Raw genomic sequence first — 18,733 nt, forward strand, 5'->3', positions numbered from 1 at the left:
TTTTCTCATTGCTTACCTGAAATGTTTAATGTGTTATTAGGCTCCCTGAAGTTAGGCTAAGCCACAAGCAGCCATGAAGACCACAAAAACCCAGCTACCGATAAAATGTCTTCAACTGCTCCAACGGAAGAACAGTTCCTAAGATTTTCATATAGTGATTTATGCTTGAGAATGGATATATACTTTTAAGTAGCATTACAAAGTTACACATAAAGGATTTTTAAACTTTCTCCCTATAGATCTATCAAGAGGATAGCTCATAAGCAAGCATTAATTATAGACGGTGTTTCATTTCATTACATAAGCCAATGTAAGATTCAAGCATTCTCAATAGTACCCTAAACTGGCACTGCTACAGGAAAGTATATTGGAAAGATTGAAAGTGTTCACAAAGAGGAAGATAGAAGCTATTGCTTGAGTAAGCCAGAATAGTTAAGAAAAATACATTTCCATTGCATATTTTTCAAATCTCATGCTGAGAGGGGAAAAAGTTAATGTAGGCAACAATTTCAAAAACAACACAAACCAGAATTACAGCCATAATGAATTCAAGAGATTTCTTTAAGCAGAACTTCATGCCTTATAGAGCAATATTTTTAACTTCTTAAATGAAACTAAAATGTAATCCTAGAAGATTTAATAGTCACAATTCTGCAAGAGTCATACTAAAGTTCTTTTGTGAGACAGGCAGACAATCTTGCTCTTGAATGTTTGTTGGTCCAAACAATCTCTTCTGCATCACATGGTCTCAATCAATAACTAGTCTAAATGTCCAAGAAGATTTAAAACTCCTTGCAAATTATTTTAGCCCTGGCCACAGCATACCTATGGTTCTTCTTTATGTAAAAGTGGAAGAGGGACTCACTGGATACTTCAACTATGAACTGTATTACTGTTCTCATTTAAAAAAATTGTCTTAAGCCTTGCTTCTCAAAGTGCGTTTGAGGAATTAGCAGCATTGGTAGGACCTGGGAGCACGGTAGAAATACGGAACCCTGAGGCCCCACTCCAGACCTACTGAACCAAAATCTGCCTTTTAACAAGATCTCTAGGAGATGTACACACACATGAAAATTTGAAAATCAGTAGTCCAAATGACAACTTAATAAGCCATTGTCCGGTTGCAATCCTTAAAGCATTAGAAGGCAGCTTACCAACAAATATTTGAAAGAGGAAAAAAAAGGAAGTAGTCCTAGGAATTTCCCTGGCGGCGCAGTGGTTAAGAATTCGCTTGCCAATGAAGGGGACATGGGTTCAATCCCTGGTCCAGGAAGATCCCACATGCCATGGAGCAACTAAGCCCGTGCACCACAACTACTGAAGCTTGCGCACCTAGAGCCCACAAGCCACAACTACTGGGCCTGTGCACCACAACTACTGAAGCCCACGTGCCCTAGAGCCCGTGTGCTGCAACTACTGAAGCCCGTGTGCTCTAGGGCCCATGTGCTGCAACTACTGAGCCCGTGTGCTGCAACTACTGAAGCCCACGCACCTAGAGCCCATGCTCCGCAACAAGAGAAGCCACTGCGATGAGAGGCCCGTGCACCGCAACGAAGAGTAGCCCCAGCTAGCCACAACTAGAGAAAGCCCGCACACAGCAACAAAGACCCAACACAGCCAAAATAAATAAAAAGAGCTATTTCATTAAAAAAAGGACGTAGTCCTAGATAATATTATTTTAGCTATATCATAAAATGTTATACTCAGCTTTTGTAAGAGGGATGAAAGATAAAAATTAAGAATGTTTTAATGTAAACATTAAGAATGTTTCTGTACTTGATGAACATAAAGACATTGTCCATTGTACCACCAATATCCTTGATGTAAACTTCTTGCTTGGTAATATTTCGTCTATTAAGGTACATCACAAAACGTTTCACAGTGTTATGGTTTTTATCTTAGATGTAATACATCTAAGTCAAGAGAAGGCATGATCACCACAGCCCTCTGCCAAGATATCCTAGAACCCTGACTAGAAACATCATGGGATCTCTTGGTCAAGGTCTTCTTTGTTATGACCCATCCCTGAATTGGGCTACCAGGTATATAAACATGCTAGCTGCTTGCCCTTCCAAGTTCTCAGATCTGCTCTAGTTATATTGAAAAAGTTCTGTGAAATCTCAGCGAAGGTAAAATTGCTTCCCGACAACTGCTGCTATGTTGAGTCTCCCCCCAGATATCTCACTAAACCAGGGCACATCGGCTCACCTCTTGTTTACAGGCTATCTCTAAATGTTGGTCTTCACCTGACCATAGTCTTCCAGTCTCCCACTTGGCCAACAAAGAATACCGAGCCACACACTTGAGCAAGACTTCAGGTATTTTGTGTATTTGTTGGCAAGATCATCGGATGCCCTTCTCAGCACTCATTCACTCCTGTTAACCACCCTCCTGACCTCAACACGTTGGCTGGCCACACCCAGGGACTCTGCCAAGCCCCTTCTGCCCATACAGCCTCCGGTCCTGGCTTCTCCTAGTTCATCCTGTTCCCTGTCACCCATAACATAAAGGGAGAGTGGATCTAGAAGGGCCAGGCCTCACCACAGGTAGCACACGGTGGGCTCCCTATGCTGGAAGAAGCCGGTGACAGCAAGACAGAGGTGCCTCTTCTCCAAGTCGTTTCTAGGAAGAGGCCTTAAACCCTGACCTGTTTTCTACCTGGAAGCTCTATTTTTGTTTTGTCGTATTTTGGGTGGTAGGGAGGGGGAGGAGAACGTTAGGATAATGCTGCTCGCCAAGAGTTGTGACTATTCAGAGGTGGTTTCACGCTTTCACTCCTAATTGTTTGTTCCCTTCATTTCATATTGCTCAGTCTCCATTTCAGTTTTCACTGCCGATGCTCACTTATTCTTTACTTCTAAGGTGAAAGAACAGAGAGCTACAGACCTTTTCTCCTCCTAGAGAACAGGCTGCAATATCCTTGTGGACAGTTTGTCTTACGCAATTATAACCACATAATACCATGTATTCTGTATAACAGCCATTAAATACATACCTTGCCTACACTAACTCATGACTATTTTTATGACATTGAGCAAACAAGCTATGCCTACTGTTTTTGCTTCCTCACCTGTTTCATTCTTTCTTCAACCAGGCTTTTACACTATGCTCCTGAGCCTACTTTTACTGAAGTCACCAAGGACCTCTTACACTCAATGGATACCTAAATTCCATGGCACTGTATGCTGCTCACCTTGAACTTTCCCTTCCCTTGGCTTTCAGGCCTCCAAGCTCTCCTGGCCTCTCTGCTCCTCCGGTGGCTCTTTCTTGGACTCCTTTTTATCTCCTCTTCCACTGTTTCTCCAAAGTTGGTAGTCCCCAGAATTCTGATTTATCACTCCTCCCATCTCACTTTCATGCTTTTTTCAGTTCATCCTTACCTAAGTCTTTGACTAGACTCATGATGCCCAAGCTACATTTCCAGCTCTCACTTCTCTCCTGAGTCCTGAGCCTGTATCTCCAACTACCTTACTTGACAGCACTACTACCAGGGCAGCTTCTCGGTACAGAAACTTAATGACGCATGGTTTTTTTCTTTGCGCTCCCAATCTGGCCCCTTCTCCTGAATTCCCTATCTTAGTTCATGATGTCACTATTCACCTGGCCATCCAAGTTAAGAAAACTTTAATTCACTTATAATCCATGGTGTCATAAGAAAGTATCATCTAAAAGCATAAAAGTGAGCATGTCACACTCTCAAATAACGACTTCCATTGCCTAACTATTATCTGTTAGCAGGAGACACACTGCTTTCTTTCAGCATGAGGTGCTCCATGCAATGGGACTCCCACCCACTGCCAGCATATCATCTCCTCCCACATCCCTGGACTCCCTGTGCTAGAGTCACACTGCATCTTTCTCACTTTCTCATATACAGCTCTATTTTAGTACATCACACTTTAGACTGGAATTTTTTTTATCTACCAGTGTGTCTCTAACTAGGATGGGAGTTCCCCCAAGTAGAAACTGTGCTTCAGTATCTTTTATTCCCAGAACTTGAGTCAGTGACTGGCAAACAGTAGGCACTCAAACATGTGCCAGATGAATGAATTAAAGACACATCTACAGAGAAATACAAAGTATTTCTGAAGCAAACAATTCACCTCCCTGAACCACCCTGAAATTAATATTTTAGTTCTTCAGGTCTAAGAAATGTACATATACATGCACACACCTCTCACCAGGTTTCTAAAACTGGTCATTAACATTGTTGCATTACAGTTTTAGGGTTAATACTTATAAACTATATTGATTTTTATAGGAAAGATTAAGTGTTCAAAATAAATTTAACCAAATGTCTCTAAATATTCTGCTAAAGTTAATAAAATAAGGACTAAGAAAATAATGGAACACTAAAAATAGTAAATATTTAAAACAGTTGTTTTGGGAAGAACAGCTAAATATATTATTGAAATCTAAATTCTTGAGATTAGTTTTAAAGGCTTTGAAAGAATTGAAACATAGTTTTTTAAAGTTCTTCTACACTAGGCTTAGCAATTTACCTACCTAGGATTAAATAACAGAAAATAAACAAAAACGTTTATAATAAAAAGAAAAATGTAAAGTCAAAATTTCTGATAAAAGCATGCATATACATGAAGTATGGAAGACATATACAAGCTTAGGCAAATGCTAAGGTATTTTAAATAATAGGGCAATGAAATTTCTGAGCATCCTAACAATACATGAAATTTAAAAAAAACAACAGATAGGGAAAAGTAAAATACTAATAGAGTAAACTAACTATTGCACAGATTTTAGAAATCTGAATGGTAATTTCTGTAACTGTATAAAAACCATCTTAGCTCCTTAACCTATCTCTTGATCGAGCTGACAATACACACAATGTTAAAATATCAAATATCTACTTTCAGATCAAAAGTCATTATAAAGCCTTTACAAAAGTAATATTGTCTCTCAAAAAATATATATAATAAATATATGCCAGTTATTGTTATGCTCTTTGATGGCAATAAGTGAAATCAACATTATTATGTGGAATATAAAGTCTCATCTTCATCCCCAGTTGTAAACAACACACGGAACCCCAGTCGCAGATACAGGTAAAAGTTCTCACTAAATTTAAAAAATTAGCCAGTAATGAGCTGTTGATTATAGAGAGCTAGAAACTGGATACTATCCTCCTAGAGACTGGTAGCTAAACACAGAAGAAAAGAATCTGTAGACCTCTCAGTGCTTTAGAAACCAGGGTCCCTGACCAAAGCAGTGATTTAATTTCATGGCTGCTGGGTACAGATAGCTGACATTACTAAATGCTACTCTAATATCAACTTGTTAAATGTGAATCCAGACTCAGCATATCAGAATACTAACCCAGACTAACTGGAGTCATGGGAAATATTTTGGGAGCTGTTTATTTATAAATGAGTTACAATATACCACTATAATTAGATTAATATATAATTATTGATAAACACAGGATTATTTCTAAAATCCCATTATTGCTGTCACTGCTATGTTTAGAAAAAACAACATTACTATTTTTCCTCTTAAAACAAGCCCTTGATTTACCAGTAAACAATTAGATCAATTTAGATCCAGTATGTGTTAAATGTAATGGTCCTATATTGTTTACAATTCTTGTATAAACAGCTGTCTAATAAACATTAAAAGGAGGAACAATTTAAAGCTCTCCAGCAAATGACACACTTCCGAACTATTTTATAATCCAATAATCTATCAAAAAAAATAGAATCTGCAGAAAGCTAGGCATTTGGCTGTCACAAAAAAATATTTAAGTTAGCTTACCTAATTTTAAATAAAGCCAATAAAAGTGTATCTTTTAGCCACGCAAAAGGCAGTCACACTTTTTAAAAAAACATTAAAAATACCATTTTTTCAAAAGCATCAACAACAACCAACTATAATATTACCACAAAATCAACTATTTAAAGGATATTTCTAGAAATATTTCTAGGTTAATTTTTCCTTTCAGGTTAATTATTTCATTAAATGTAAAATAAATTTACAAGGTACATGTCGTACAATTAGCAAACTATTAATGTATTTCTTCATAGTATCACTTAATTGCTTTTTTTTAGAAGACAAGACAACTGAATGGATTATAATCTCCTAACAGCTGGTGTTTTAAAAGTTTTGTAAATGGAATTAATAATTCTAAAACATACATCAGAATTTGAAATGTGATCTTTATTCATCCTCAGTAAAGTAGCTGCTTATATTAACATCTGGGCATTGGATAACAAGAATTATATTTATCAGACTTCAAAAGAGAGAAAACAAACTAGCAATTACTTAATATTTTATTTGCCCAGAAGTGTTAAAAGAATCTTTAATATTGATTTTGTTATACAAACACAGATAAACAGATAAGTTTTTTTCCCCCAAACTATTATGTACTGTCATCTAAAATTGGTTTAGTCAGAAACATTTTTTTCATTTGCAGAAATCTGGCAAGATCTTCCAAATACAGAAATTAAAAAAATCTATTTAAGTTCAAAACACTTAAAATACTTTGGAAAGGCCAAATTACATTAAAAAACTGTTTTGGTTAAGATTCACTAGAGTTAAATTACTAATATAATAAAGCAAAATTACCAAAATAACAAATTAATTGGGTAATTAGAGAATTATGGAAAATACCTAGCAATTGAAACCAAATTTAAAAATACAAAATTTAGAATTCAATATTGTTGAGTGAGTTACATTTTAGAAGGCACACTTAACTGGTAGCTAAAGAAAAATAGGGTGGAAACAAAATTCCTGTGGTTAAGGGTATATACAAATGCAGATAACATTTATTTTTCCTCTGCTTTAAACATTCAGCATAACAGTTTTTATCGATGATCAAATAAATATATGTATTTTAAAGAAACATTTTCTCTATGTTCACTTATAAGAAGATTTTCACATTTTTATGTAGACTTTTTACTGTTTAATACTTTGAGTGGCTTTCTATATTTTACTTTTTTTCACAATGCTTAAGGAGGGGAGAATACAAAATGAGCATTTTTGAAAGTAGGAATAAAATACGGAGTTAGACATTAAAATACCATGCCACTTGAGGGAAAACATATGAAGGCAAAATGTTATCAAATAAATTATTATTTTAGCTTGTTTTTATGTGACAGAAATGTTTTATGGCTTAAATCACTTTGGAAAGTTTCTTTAAATACATATTTTCTACATTGATAAAATAACAAATAGAGTGAAAAACTACTGGGCATTTTTTCAGATTTACAAATATGAAGTTCATGACTACACAGTGCTTGCTAGCTAAGGACCAAGAAAATATATAAAGCTGCCAAGTTATAATAAATTTTAACCAAATATTTCATAGAGCCATTCTAGTATAAAATAACATTTACCAAGACCAAAGGAGACTTACCTTACAAGAATGCTGTAAAGAATTAGATAGTTCATTTGTGAAATCTCTGTTGCTGTCTCTTGTTAAATTATCAACTTTACCTTCATTCCTAGATGCAAACTTTATGAGTAATTGAGATGGTCCCCCCTTAGAACAACTGTGCTTAAGGCTGGATAAACAGGAAACATTTGGATAAGTTCCTCCCAATGAAATACTTCTTTGTAAAAGAGCATGGTTTTTGTTTATCTGTAAATGTGGTCTTTCCAACTGTCCATTGATATTTATTTGATAATCTACATTTTGGGAAGATGGTAAACATGCAGATGTCCTGTGCATAAGCTTAATATACTCTGAATCAGAATTAAGCTTAATTTCTGACATCTCTGGTCTACAATCACCATTTGCTGTTTCACAATCTAATGCAGTTGCTTTTTGTTGGGTGAAATGCACTGAAACGCAAGAATATCCTTCAGATGACTTTTCACAGACAGTCTGATTTGGACTATTATTTGCAATAACAATTTTCTTTTGTAATGAGCTGTGAAGAGGTCGTATGTCTCTTACTTCTCTGGGAGTACAGATTGTTTTAGATAACCGAAGTCCATTGACAGCTGTTGAAAGAAATCCCTTAGCACTACTGCCATCTTCATTGTGGGCAATTTCACTAGGAGAAATAATAAACTGGTGTGAGGTCTGATAGGATCCTTTGCTTGGAGGAGTACCTGTACTTGTTAGAGAAGTTGGTGGGGTATCTGAAGGACTCCTAGGAAAAATGACTAAGGATGAACAACGTTTTAGTGGAATTTTCAAGTTCCTGCTCACAGGCAATTTCATAATCTCTAGTCCACGATCCAGGTCATGCTGGACAAAGGGAACTGTACTTCTACTTCTCGAAAAAATTTCACATGGAGTAGTATTCCTGTTTGGCAAACTTCTATTGGAGATGCTGTCAGAAGATGAATTTCCACCAAAAAAGGTATCATCAGTTGGTGGAAAAGTATAACCACTGCTATCACTGATGATACTGTTGGTGTATGAACCTCCACTGGTGATACTTGTGCATGACCCATAATCACTACCGTTGCTGCTATAAGACCCATTCTCACTGGCTGAGAAGTGACTAAGGCTACCACTGCAAATGGCAGGACTGCTCAAGAGGTTACCATCATCCACAGCATTCAGTTCATTATCAACCACAGCACTGCCATCCTTCAAGACACAAGTAAATGAAGCATCATCACCATCAGCTAAGACATTGCCAGACTGAAGACATCCACTGTACCTTGTTGGCTGTAGTGAAATCTGCAGACAGCTGCTCTTTTTATTAACATTTTCAGGTGAAGGAACAGATGATCCTTCCCGAGACTTAACGTTTTCCTTTTTTAACGGAGGTAGTGTAGTCTGTCTGGGAGTCAGCTTCATTTGAACCACGTTAGACGTTGAAGTCCGTGTTGGTCTCGTGAAGCACATGTGAACACTGCTATCCGAATCATCTCCAGAGGTTTCTGACACAGGATAAGTATTGCTTCTTCTGGCTGCAAAGTGCAATCGTAAGCTTTGTGCCATTTGTTCTCATTTCCAAACATGTTAAGGGCTGAAAGTCATAACAAAGATCTCTGTCGGTAGACAGGCTAGAAGCAGCTGCACTGCATCGAAAGAAAAAATCATTTGTGGTGCCTAAAAGAGCTCAGAAGTCGTAGTCTTTATCCTAAGTAAAACCTTAGAGACCAGATATCACAGAAAGAAAAAGACGGCCCATTCCCGAGACTGACGTTTACAAAATGTCTTGAATCGTCTGTAGTCAAAATGCCTTCACTTACAAAGCACTTGATTTCCAGCGACCTTTAAGCTGAGCTCAGCTGCAGCACACTGCCTCAAACACTGCCAACCTTGTTTCAATTATACCTTCTCCAATTTGCATGAATGAGTAACACAAGAACAACAATCTTCTAGCATTTCAAGTTGAAACAGTATTTTTTCACTCCAGCTCTACTAAATGAACATTTAACTATGTGAATCACGGTGCCTATGCTTTCTCCAGCAGAGTTTGACCACTAATATTTTTACCCATAGGGATAGTATTACAGGAAGTTGGTAGGAATGAAACTCCATGTAATTGAGTATCAAATCAAGGATTGAATTTCCAAACAGTGAATTTAGTAAACATAGAAATCTAGTCAATTTAGTCAATTTAGTAAACATAGAAAGGAATATAGACTGTTAATATTTTTAAAATGAGTAAATTCAAACATGTATAAATTTGGAAATACCAAAACTTTGAGGTGAATTAAAACTTTAGCATTAAATCAAATAGATAAATATTTTAGCTTCCAAAACACTACGTACTTATAAATAGTGAAAGCTGAAGGATCGAAATACAAAATTAGCCTAGCAATACTACTGCAAAACTTGAGCATACGTCTGAGGAAAAAAAAAGTTTGAGAGAAGCTGTCACCAAGCATTTTCTCCTGTAATTTTAAGGCTTTTCCAGCCAAGCAGTACAGTCTTTAAATGATGCCATTTATATTCTGACTATTAAAACTCTGCCAAGAAATAGCCTAAGCAAACATTCCATTAAAAATATATGCAGATTAGACAGAAAAACTATCCCCCGATATAGTTTGAGCACACAAGATATTTTATTCCACTGTCTCTGCAATTCATTCACTTTAGAGAGTGTTGTGGTAGGTAAAGAAGTCTAAAAAGGATTTAACACATCAAATAAACATATCTCAATGCCAATTCTGTTCTGAAAAACTCTAAGGGCTCTTTGCTGTCCCCTACTGGTGCACTGAAACAATTCATTTAGTTGTTCAATATCTGTGAAGAAGTATAAACCATGCTGCATATTTCTTGATATAAACAAAGTACATACTTGTTTACATTTTTGAGTACTAGGACTGCCCTAGAGGTGGAATTACTTACCCACTGCTGATAAAGCTCCTGCAGGAGAGAACAGGAGACTGTTTGTCCTTTTAGATGTTGTGATTTTGTATATGTATTTTTCTGCTGTGTATTTATTTAACTTTTACTTTATTTTCAGTTTACTAGGTAACAGAAGTTTAATATTTTAATTTCTCCCCTAAATGTCATAGACCAAGGTTGGTATTCTATTTGAAAGAAACAAATTTATTTTTAAATAATACTCTAGGGTATATTTAAACCCCTTACCTGAAATTTACAGCTGGAACTCCAGTAATAAATATATACTGGCTCATTCATAGGAAAGTAAAAAGTAAAATAGTTCAGTTGTTTACACCACATGGTACTACACCCAAGTTGTATTTTTCTAAGTGTTTTTTTCTAAGTAAAAGCAAATATGTAAAACATCTACTTGCAGTTTGTTTAAAAAAGAAAACTTTAGATCTGTTCTCAATCACAATTTTCTAAACAGTGTTTTTAATCAATTAAGAGGACAAAATAGAAATATGGAATTTACTAAGTTCTATTTCTGACTAGAATGAGATAGTACTGTTTTAGAATGGGTACAATTATAAACTTAGTAATAAAATTATTATGCTATTTTGGTTTTGTATAATCTACACTATGATTTTATAGACTTCAGTACATATTCCCTTATAATCTTGTTTCTTTAAGAAGCAAGAGTCCTAATCTTTTCACTATACCTTCAAATAACTATAGCAGCTTTCCTTCTTTAATTAAGTTAGGAATCTAATGACTCAAAAAATGGATCACTTCTAATAAGCTGATCAATGAGATTAAACTGCTCATGTCTGTGGCCTAAAACTTCCAGTTAATAAGCAAATATCCTTTGGTTGTTTTTTTTTAATTTTATTTATTTTTTTATACAGCAGGTTCTTATTAGTCATCAATTTTATACACATCAGTGTATACATGTCAATCCCAATCGCCCAATTCATCACACCCACACCCCCCCCACCGCTTTCCCCCCTTGATATCCATACGTTTGTCCTCTACATCTGTGTCTCAATTTCTGCCCTGCAAACCAGTTCATCTGTACCCTTTTTATAGGTTCCACATATATGCGTTAATATACGATATTTGTTTTTCTCTTTTTGCCTTACTTCACTCTGTATGACAGTCTCGAGATCCATCCACGTCTCTACAAAAGACCCAGTTTTGTTCCCTTTTAAGGCTGAGTCATATTCCATTGTATATATGTACCATATCTTCTTTATCCATTCGTCTGTATATGGGCATTTAGGTTGCTTCCATGACCTGGCTATTGTAAATAGTGCTGCAATGAACATTGGGGTGAATGTGTCTTTTTGAATTGTGGTTTTCTCTGGGTATATGCCCAGTAAAGGGATTGCTGGATCATATGGTAATTCTATTTTTAATTTTTTAAGGAACCTCCATACTGTTCTCCATAGTGACTGTATCAGTTTAATTCCCACCAACAGTGCAAGAGGGTTCCCTTTTCTCCACACCCCCTCCAGCATTTGTTGTTTGTAAATTTTCTGATGATGCCCATTCTAACTGGTGTGAGGTGATACCTCATTGAAGTTTTGATTTGCATTTCTCTAATGACTAGTGATGTTGAGCAGCTGTTCATGTGCTTCTTGGCCATCTGTATGTCTTCTTTGGAGAAATGTCTATTTATGTCTTCTGCCCATCTTGGGATTGGGTTGCTTGTTTTTTTAATATTGAGTTGCATGAGCTGTTTATATATTTTGGAGATTAATCCTCTGTCCGTTGATTCATTTGCAAATATTTTCTCCCATTCTAAGGGTTGTCTTTTTGTCTTGTTTATGGTTTCCTTTGCTGTGCAAAAGCTTTGAGGTTTCATTAGGTCCCATTTGTTAATTTTTCTTTTTCTTTCCATTACTCTAGGAGGTGGATCAAAAAAGATCTTGCTGTGATTTATGTCAGAGAGTGTTCTGCCTATGTTTTCCTCTAAGAGTTTTATGGTGTCCAGTCTTACATTTAGGTCTCTAATCCATTTTGAGTTTATTTTTATGTATGGTGTTAGGGAGTGTTCTAATTTCATTCTTTTACATGTAGCTGTCCAGTTTTCCCAGCACCACTTGTTGAAGAGACTGTCTTTTCTCCATTGTATATCCTTGCCTCCTCTGTCATAGACTAGTTGAACATAGGTACATGGGTTTACCTCTGGGCTTTCTATCTTGTTCCATTGATCTATTTCCGGTTTTGTGCCAGTACCATATTGTCTTGATTACTGTAACTCTGTAGTATAGTCTGAAGTCAGGGAGTCTCATTCCTCCAGCTTGGTTTTTTTCCCTCAAGACTGCTTTGGCTATTCGGGGTCTTTTGTGTCTCCATACAAATTTTAAGATTTTTTGTTCTAGCTCAATAAGAAATGTCATTGGTAATTTGATAGGGATTGCATTGAATCTGTAGATTGCTTTGGGTAGTATAGTCATTTTCACAATATTGATTCTTCCAATCCAAGGACATGGTATATCTCTCCATTTGTTGGTATCATCTTTAATTTCTTTCATCAGAGTCTTATAGTTTTCTGCATACGGGTATTTTGTCTCCCTAGGAAGGTTCATTCCTAGGTATTTCATTCTTTTTGTTGCAGTGGTAAATAGGAGTGTTTCCTTAATTTCTCTTTCAGATTTTTCATCATTAGTGTATAGGAATGCAAGAGATTTCTGTGCATTTATTTTGTATCCTGCTACTTTACCAAATTCATTGATTAGCTCTAGTAGTTTTCTGGTGACATCTTTAGGATTCTCTATGTATAGTATCGTGTCATCTGCAAACAGTGACAGTTTTACTTCTTCTTTCCCAATTTGTTTCCTTTTATTTCTTTTTCTTCTCTGATTGCTGTGGTTAGGACTCTCAAAATTATGTTGAATAATAGCAGAGAGAGTGGACATCCTTGTCTTGTTCCTGATCTTAGAGGAAATGCTTTCAGGTTTTCACCATTGAGAATGATGTTTGCTGTGGGTTTGTTGTATATGGCCTTTATTATGTTGAGGTAGGTTCCCTCTATGCCCACTTTCTGGAGAGTTTTTACCATAAATCGGTGTTGAATTTTGTCAAAAGTTTTTTCTGCATCTATTGAGATGATCATATGGTTTTAATTCTTCAATTTGTTAATATGGTATATCACATTGATTGATTTGTGTATATTGAAGAATCCTTGCATCCCTGGGATAAATTCCACTTGATCATGGTATATGATCCTTTTAATGTGTTCTTGGATTCTGTTTGCTAGTATTTTGTTGAGCATTTTTGTATCTATATTCATCAGTGATATTGGTCTGTAATTTTCTTTTTTTCTTTTTTTTTTTTTTTAAATGTTTTTTAATTTATTTAATTTTTTGTCTGTGTTGGGTCTTCGCTTCTGCACAACGGCTTTCTCTAGTTGTGGCGAGCAGGGGCCACTCTTCATCGCGGTGCGCGGGCCTCTCACTGTCATGGCCTCTCCCGTTGCGGAGCACAGGCTCCAGATGCGCAGGCTCAGTAGTTGTGGCTCACGGGCCCAGTTGCTCTGCGGCATGTGGGATCTTCCCAGACCAGGGCTCGAACCCGTGTCCCCCGCATTAGCAGGCAGATTCTCAACCACTGCGCCACCAGGGAAGCCCTGTAATTTTCTTTTTTTGTAGTATCTTTGTCTCGTTTTGGTATCAGGGTGTTGGTGACCTCATAGAATGAGTTTGGGAGTGTTCCTTCCTCCACAATATTTTGGAAGAGTTTGAGAAGGATGGGTGTTAGCTCTTCTCTAAATGTTTGATAGAATTTACCTGTGAAGCCATCTGGTCCTGGACTTTTGTTTGTTGGAAGATTTTTAATCACGGTTTCAATTTTGTAACTTGTGATTGGTCTGTTCATATTTTCTATTTCTTCCTGGTTCAGTCTTGGACGGTTATACCTTTTTGAGAATTTGTCCATTTCTTCCAGGTTGTCCATTTTATTGGCATAGAATTGCTGGTAATAGTCTCTTAGGATGCTTTGTATTTCTGCAGTGTCTGTTGTAACTTCTTTTTCACTTCTAATTTTATTGATTTGAGTCCTCTCCCTCTTTTTTTGATGAGTCTTGCTAATGGTTTATCAATTTTGTTTATCTTCTCAAAGAACCAGCTTTTAGTTTTATTGATCTTTGCTATTGTTTTCTTTGTTTCTATTTCATTTTTTTGTGCTCTGATCTTTATGATTTCTTTCCTTCTGCTAACTTTGGGTTTTGTTTGTTCTTCTTTCTCTAGTTCCTTTAGGTGTAAGGTTAGATTGTTTATTTGAGATTTTTCTTGTTCCTTGAGGTAGGCTTGTACAGCTATAAACTTCCCTTTTAGAACTGCTTTTGCTGCATCCCATAGGTTTTGGACTGTTGTGTTTTCATTGTCATTTGTCTCTAGGTATTTTTTGATTTCCTCTTTGATTTCTTCAGTGATCTCTTGGTTACTTAGTAAAGTAGTGTTTAGGCCCCATGTGTTTGTGTTTTTTACGTTTTTTCACCTGCAATTCATTTCTAATCTCCTAGCGTTGTGGTCAGAAAAGATGCTTGATATGATATCAATTTTCTTAAATTTTTGAGGCTTTATTTGTGACCCAAAATGTGATCTACCCTGGAGAATGTTCCATGCGCACTTGAGAAGAAAGTGTAATCTGCTGTTTTTGGATGGAATGTCCTATAAATATCAATGAAATCTATCTGGTCTATTGTGTCATTTAAAGCTTCTGTTTCCTTATTTATTTTCATTTTGGATGATCTGTCCATTGGTATAAGTGAGGTGTTAAAAGTCCCCCACTATTATTGTGTTACTGTTGATTTCCTCATTTACAGCTGTTAGCAGTTGCCTTATGTATTGAGGTGCTCCTGTGTTGGGTGCATATATATTTATAATTGTTATATCTTCTTCTTGGATTGATCTCTTGATCATTATGTACTGTCCTTCCTTGTTTCTTGTAACATTCTTTATTTTCAAGTCTATCTTATCTGAGATGAGTATTGCTCCTCCAGCTTTCTTTTGATTTCCATTTGCATGGAATATCTTTTTCCATCCCGTCACTCTCAATCTGTATGTGTCCCTAGGTCTGAAGTGGGTCTCTTGTAGACAGCATATAGACGGGTCTTGTTTTTGTATCCATTCAGTAAGCCTATGTCTTTTGGTTGGAGCATTTAATCCATTCATGTTTAAGGTAATTATCAATAGGTATGTTCCTATGACTATTTTCTTAATTGTTTTGGGTTTGTTTTTGTAGGTTCTTTTCTTCTCTTGTGTTTCCCACTTTGAGAAGTTCCTTTAGCATTTGTTGTAGAGCTGGTTTTGTGGTGCTGAATTCTCTTAGCTTTTGCTTGTCTGTAAAGCTTTTGATTTCTCCATCGAATCTGAATGAGATCCTTGCTGGGTAGAGTAATCTTGGTTGTAGGTTCTTCCCTTTCATCACTTTAAGTATATCATGCCACTCCGTTCTGGCTTGTAGAGTTTCTGCTGAGAAATCAGCTGTTAACCCTATGGGAGTTCCCTTGTATGTTATTTGTCATTTTTCCCTTGCTGCTTTCAGTAATTTTTCTTTGTCTTTAATTTTTGCCAATTTGATTACTATGTGTCTCGGTGTGTTTCTCCTTGGGTTTATGCTGTATGGGACTCGCTGCGCTTCCTGGACTTAGGTGGCTATTTCCTTTCCCATGTTAGGGAAGTTTTCGACTATAATCTCTGCAAATATTTTCTCTGGTTCTTTCTCTCTCTCTTCTCCTTCTGGGACCCCTATAATGCGAATCTTGTTGCATTTAATGTTGTCCCAGAGGTCTCTTAGGCTGTCTTCATTTCTTTTCATTCTTTTTTCTTTATTCTGTTTTGCAGCAGTGAATTCCACCATTCTGACTTCCAGGTCACTTATCCGTCCTTCTGCCTCAGTTATTCTGCTATTGATTCCTTCTAGTGTATTTTTCATTTCAGTTATTGTATTGTTCATCTCTGTTTGTTTTTTCTTTAATTCTTCTAGGTCTTTGTTAAACATTTCTTGCATTTTCTCAATCTTCACCTCCATTCTCTTTCCGAGGTCCTGGATCATCTTCACTATCATTATTCTGAATTCTTTTTCTGGACGGTTGCCTATCTCCACTTCATTTAGTTGTTTTTCTGGGGTTTTATCTTGTTTCTTCTTCTGGTATATAGGCCTCTGCCTTTTCATCTTGTCTATCTTTCTGTGAATGTGGTTTTTGTTCCACAGGCTTCAGGATTGTAGTTCTTCTTGCTTCTGTGTCTTTCCTCTCCTCCTTTGGTTTTAAATATAAAATGAACCAGATAAATGTTTTCTCTTTGGTAAGCTTCACTATAAGCATCAGTTTCATGTCCCCTAACTAGATTGTAAGCTTCCAGAGTGTGAGGACCGCAACTAAACATTTCTTCTGATCCTCTTGAGCTAATGCTGGGCACAATGCAAGCACTAAATAACACCAGGGAGGAGGTTTGATGGATCCAGCTACTACTTCTAAAGAAATATCAAAAAGTACTCCAGCTGGACAGGAAGGAAGGTTGCTTGAAACATTTGCAAAGAGGGTTTCAGCCAAGGAAAAGTAAGAAACTCAATTGCACTTCCTAGCACTCTAGTCTGAGTTTAAATTCTCAGAAGGCTGAACAGTTTGCATTACTGGCTCTGGTCTGGGACTGCAGAGGATCTGCACCAGTATTAGAGCAGTTATGTGTACAACCTGGAGAACCTGGGGTAGAATTTAGCCCTTCAGCCAAACAGATGCCAAGAGAGTAGCATCAACCCTAACTTCAAGGGGAGAAGAGCTGGAGAGTAGTGGCAGACCTCACCTGGAAGGAGTCTATGTAAATCCTATAGAATTTCACATTTTAGAATGAAACATATAATATCCTAGGATTAGACTGAAGCTCAGGGCCTCACATTCTGAGATATTTGGTTATTGATTATCTTCACAGAAAATAATGTGATTACCTACATGCTATGGACAGGCTCTGGATAATACTAATTGTTGACTAGAACTTTGAAGGCTAATATCCACTGTGATGGTTAATTGCATGTGTTGACTTGGCTAAGATATTTTGCCCAGCTGATGGGTCAAACACTGAACTAGATGTTGCTACGAAGCTATTTTTTATATGTGATTAGTATTTAAATCTGTAGATTTTGAGTAAAGCAGAATGCCCTCCATAATGTGGTGGCTCTCATTCAATCAGTTAAAGGCCTTAAGAGCAAAGACAGGTTTCTGGAAGCAGCAATGCTGCCTCAAGACTATAACACAGAAACCTGCCTTAGTTTCCAGCTTGCTGCCCAGCACTGCAGATTTCAGATGCATTAACTCTTACCTGAATCTGCAACCTGCCAGCACCACCTCACAGATTTCAGACTTGCCAGCTTCCACTATCATGTAAAGCAATTCCTTAAAGTAAATCAATCCCTCCCACCTCATTATCTCTCACTGTCTCATTCTGTGTGTGTGTGTGTGTGTGTGTGTGTGTGTGTGTCCTATTGGTTCTGTTTCTCTGGAAAACCCTGACTAATACAACCACTGAACTTGAGAAGCACAGCATCTCTGCCTGGAATATGGAATATAGGCGTCTCCTAAAGCTTCAGAGGCTGTATGCGTGCAGAGACAGCTCTTAGGTAGTGACACAGAAGCACTAACTTTTGCACTGGTGGGTAGAATTCATTTAAAGGCACATCACTCTCAAATGTCCCATCACCATCAACATCACCACAACCATAACCAAACTATGACTGTTTTAATCCCCAGCTTCTTAAAACTGGCTGAAAAAATATCACTCATATTGCAAATATTTTCCAGATGACTAGAAATTCTTTTTCCTTAAAAGTGCACCTGTGCTCTTCGCTGTACATTTCCAAAGAGAATCTGCTAGGAAAAGGATGCACTTCTAATTTAGTTGTGAATGCTACAGGAGAATGATAAAATGACATTTACAGTGCATAGGCCAATTTACTGCCACACAATCAAGCCTGTTATTCCTTCAATGGCTATAGTATCTATGACATCTCAGGTGATCTGTACACTTCAACTACCTGCTAGGACTAACAACAAATCAGAGCATTAGAATGATGAGCACCACCCTGTTCTAATTATTTCTTGTTCCCTTTTGCTAGTAAAGTGAGCTTTTTAAGAAAAACTACATTTCTAATGCATAGCAGAGTATCTAACACAGTAGATGTCTGAAATGGCATACTGTAGTTAACACACAAAATGTGATATCAGAGAGCCACAAACGCATGATTCCATGAACGTTAAATAACACTCTGTATTAATGATGAAAAATTTTCTGAGTGCTTTGATAACTACTATCTCATTTTATTTTCATAATATATTTATCAGATAGGTAAGGCAAATACTGTTATTCCAATTTTTAAACATGAGAAAATATTTTCAGAAGGATTAAATAATCTGTCTAGGGTTACAAGCTAATGTACCAAATCACAAGCCAGACTATAAGGACTTCTGACTCCTTGGTA

General features: G+C 36.7%; 1 protein-coding gene across 2 annotated transcripts in view; it reads right to left on the minus strand.

The window, feature by feature from the left end:
* NEDD4 (NEDD4 E3 ubiquitin protein ligase) overlaps positions 1–18,733 on the minus strand; it is a 159,554-nt gene that overhangs the window by 92,588 nt on the left and 48,233 nt on the right. Inside the window, exon 1 of one of the 2 annotated variants that reach the window (XM_082648456.1) lies at positions 7,370–9,312. The exons of the other annotated variant lie outside the window; for it this stretch is intronic. Within the exon in view, the coding sequence (XP_082504582.1) occupies positions 7,370–8,914 (1,545 nt within the window). The 5' untranslated portion in view covers positions 8,915–9,312. Of the gene's footprint in view, positions 1–7,369; positions 9,313–18,733 lie in introns of those variants that run through there. 2 annotated transcript variants of the gene reach the window in all.

The sequence above is a fragment of the Grampus griseus genome, assembly GCF_964374135.1.
Source record: "Grampus griseus genome assembly, chromosome: 2".
NCBI classification, from domain to species: domain Eukaryota; kingdom Metazoa; phylum Chordata; class Mammalia; order Artiodactyla; family Delphinidae; genus Grampus; species Grampus griseus.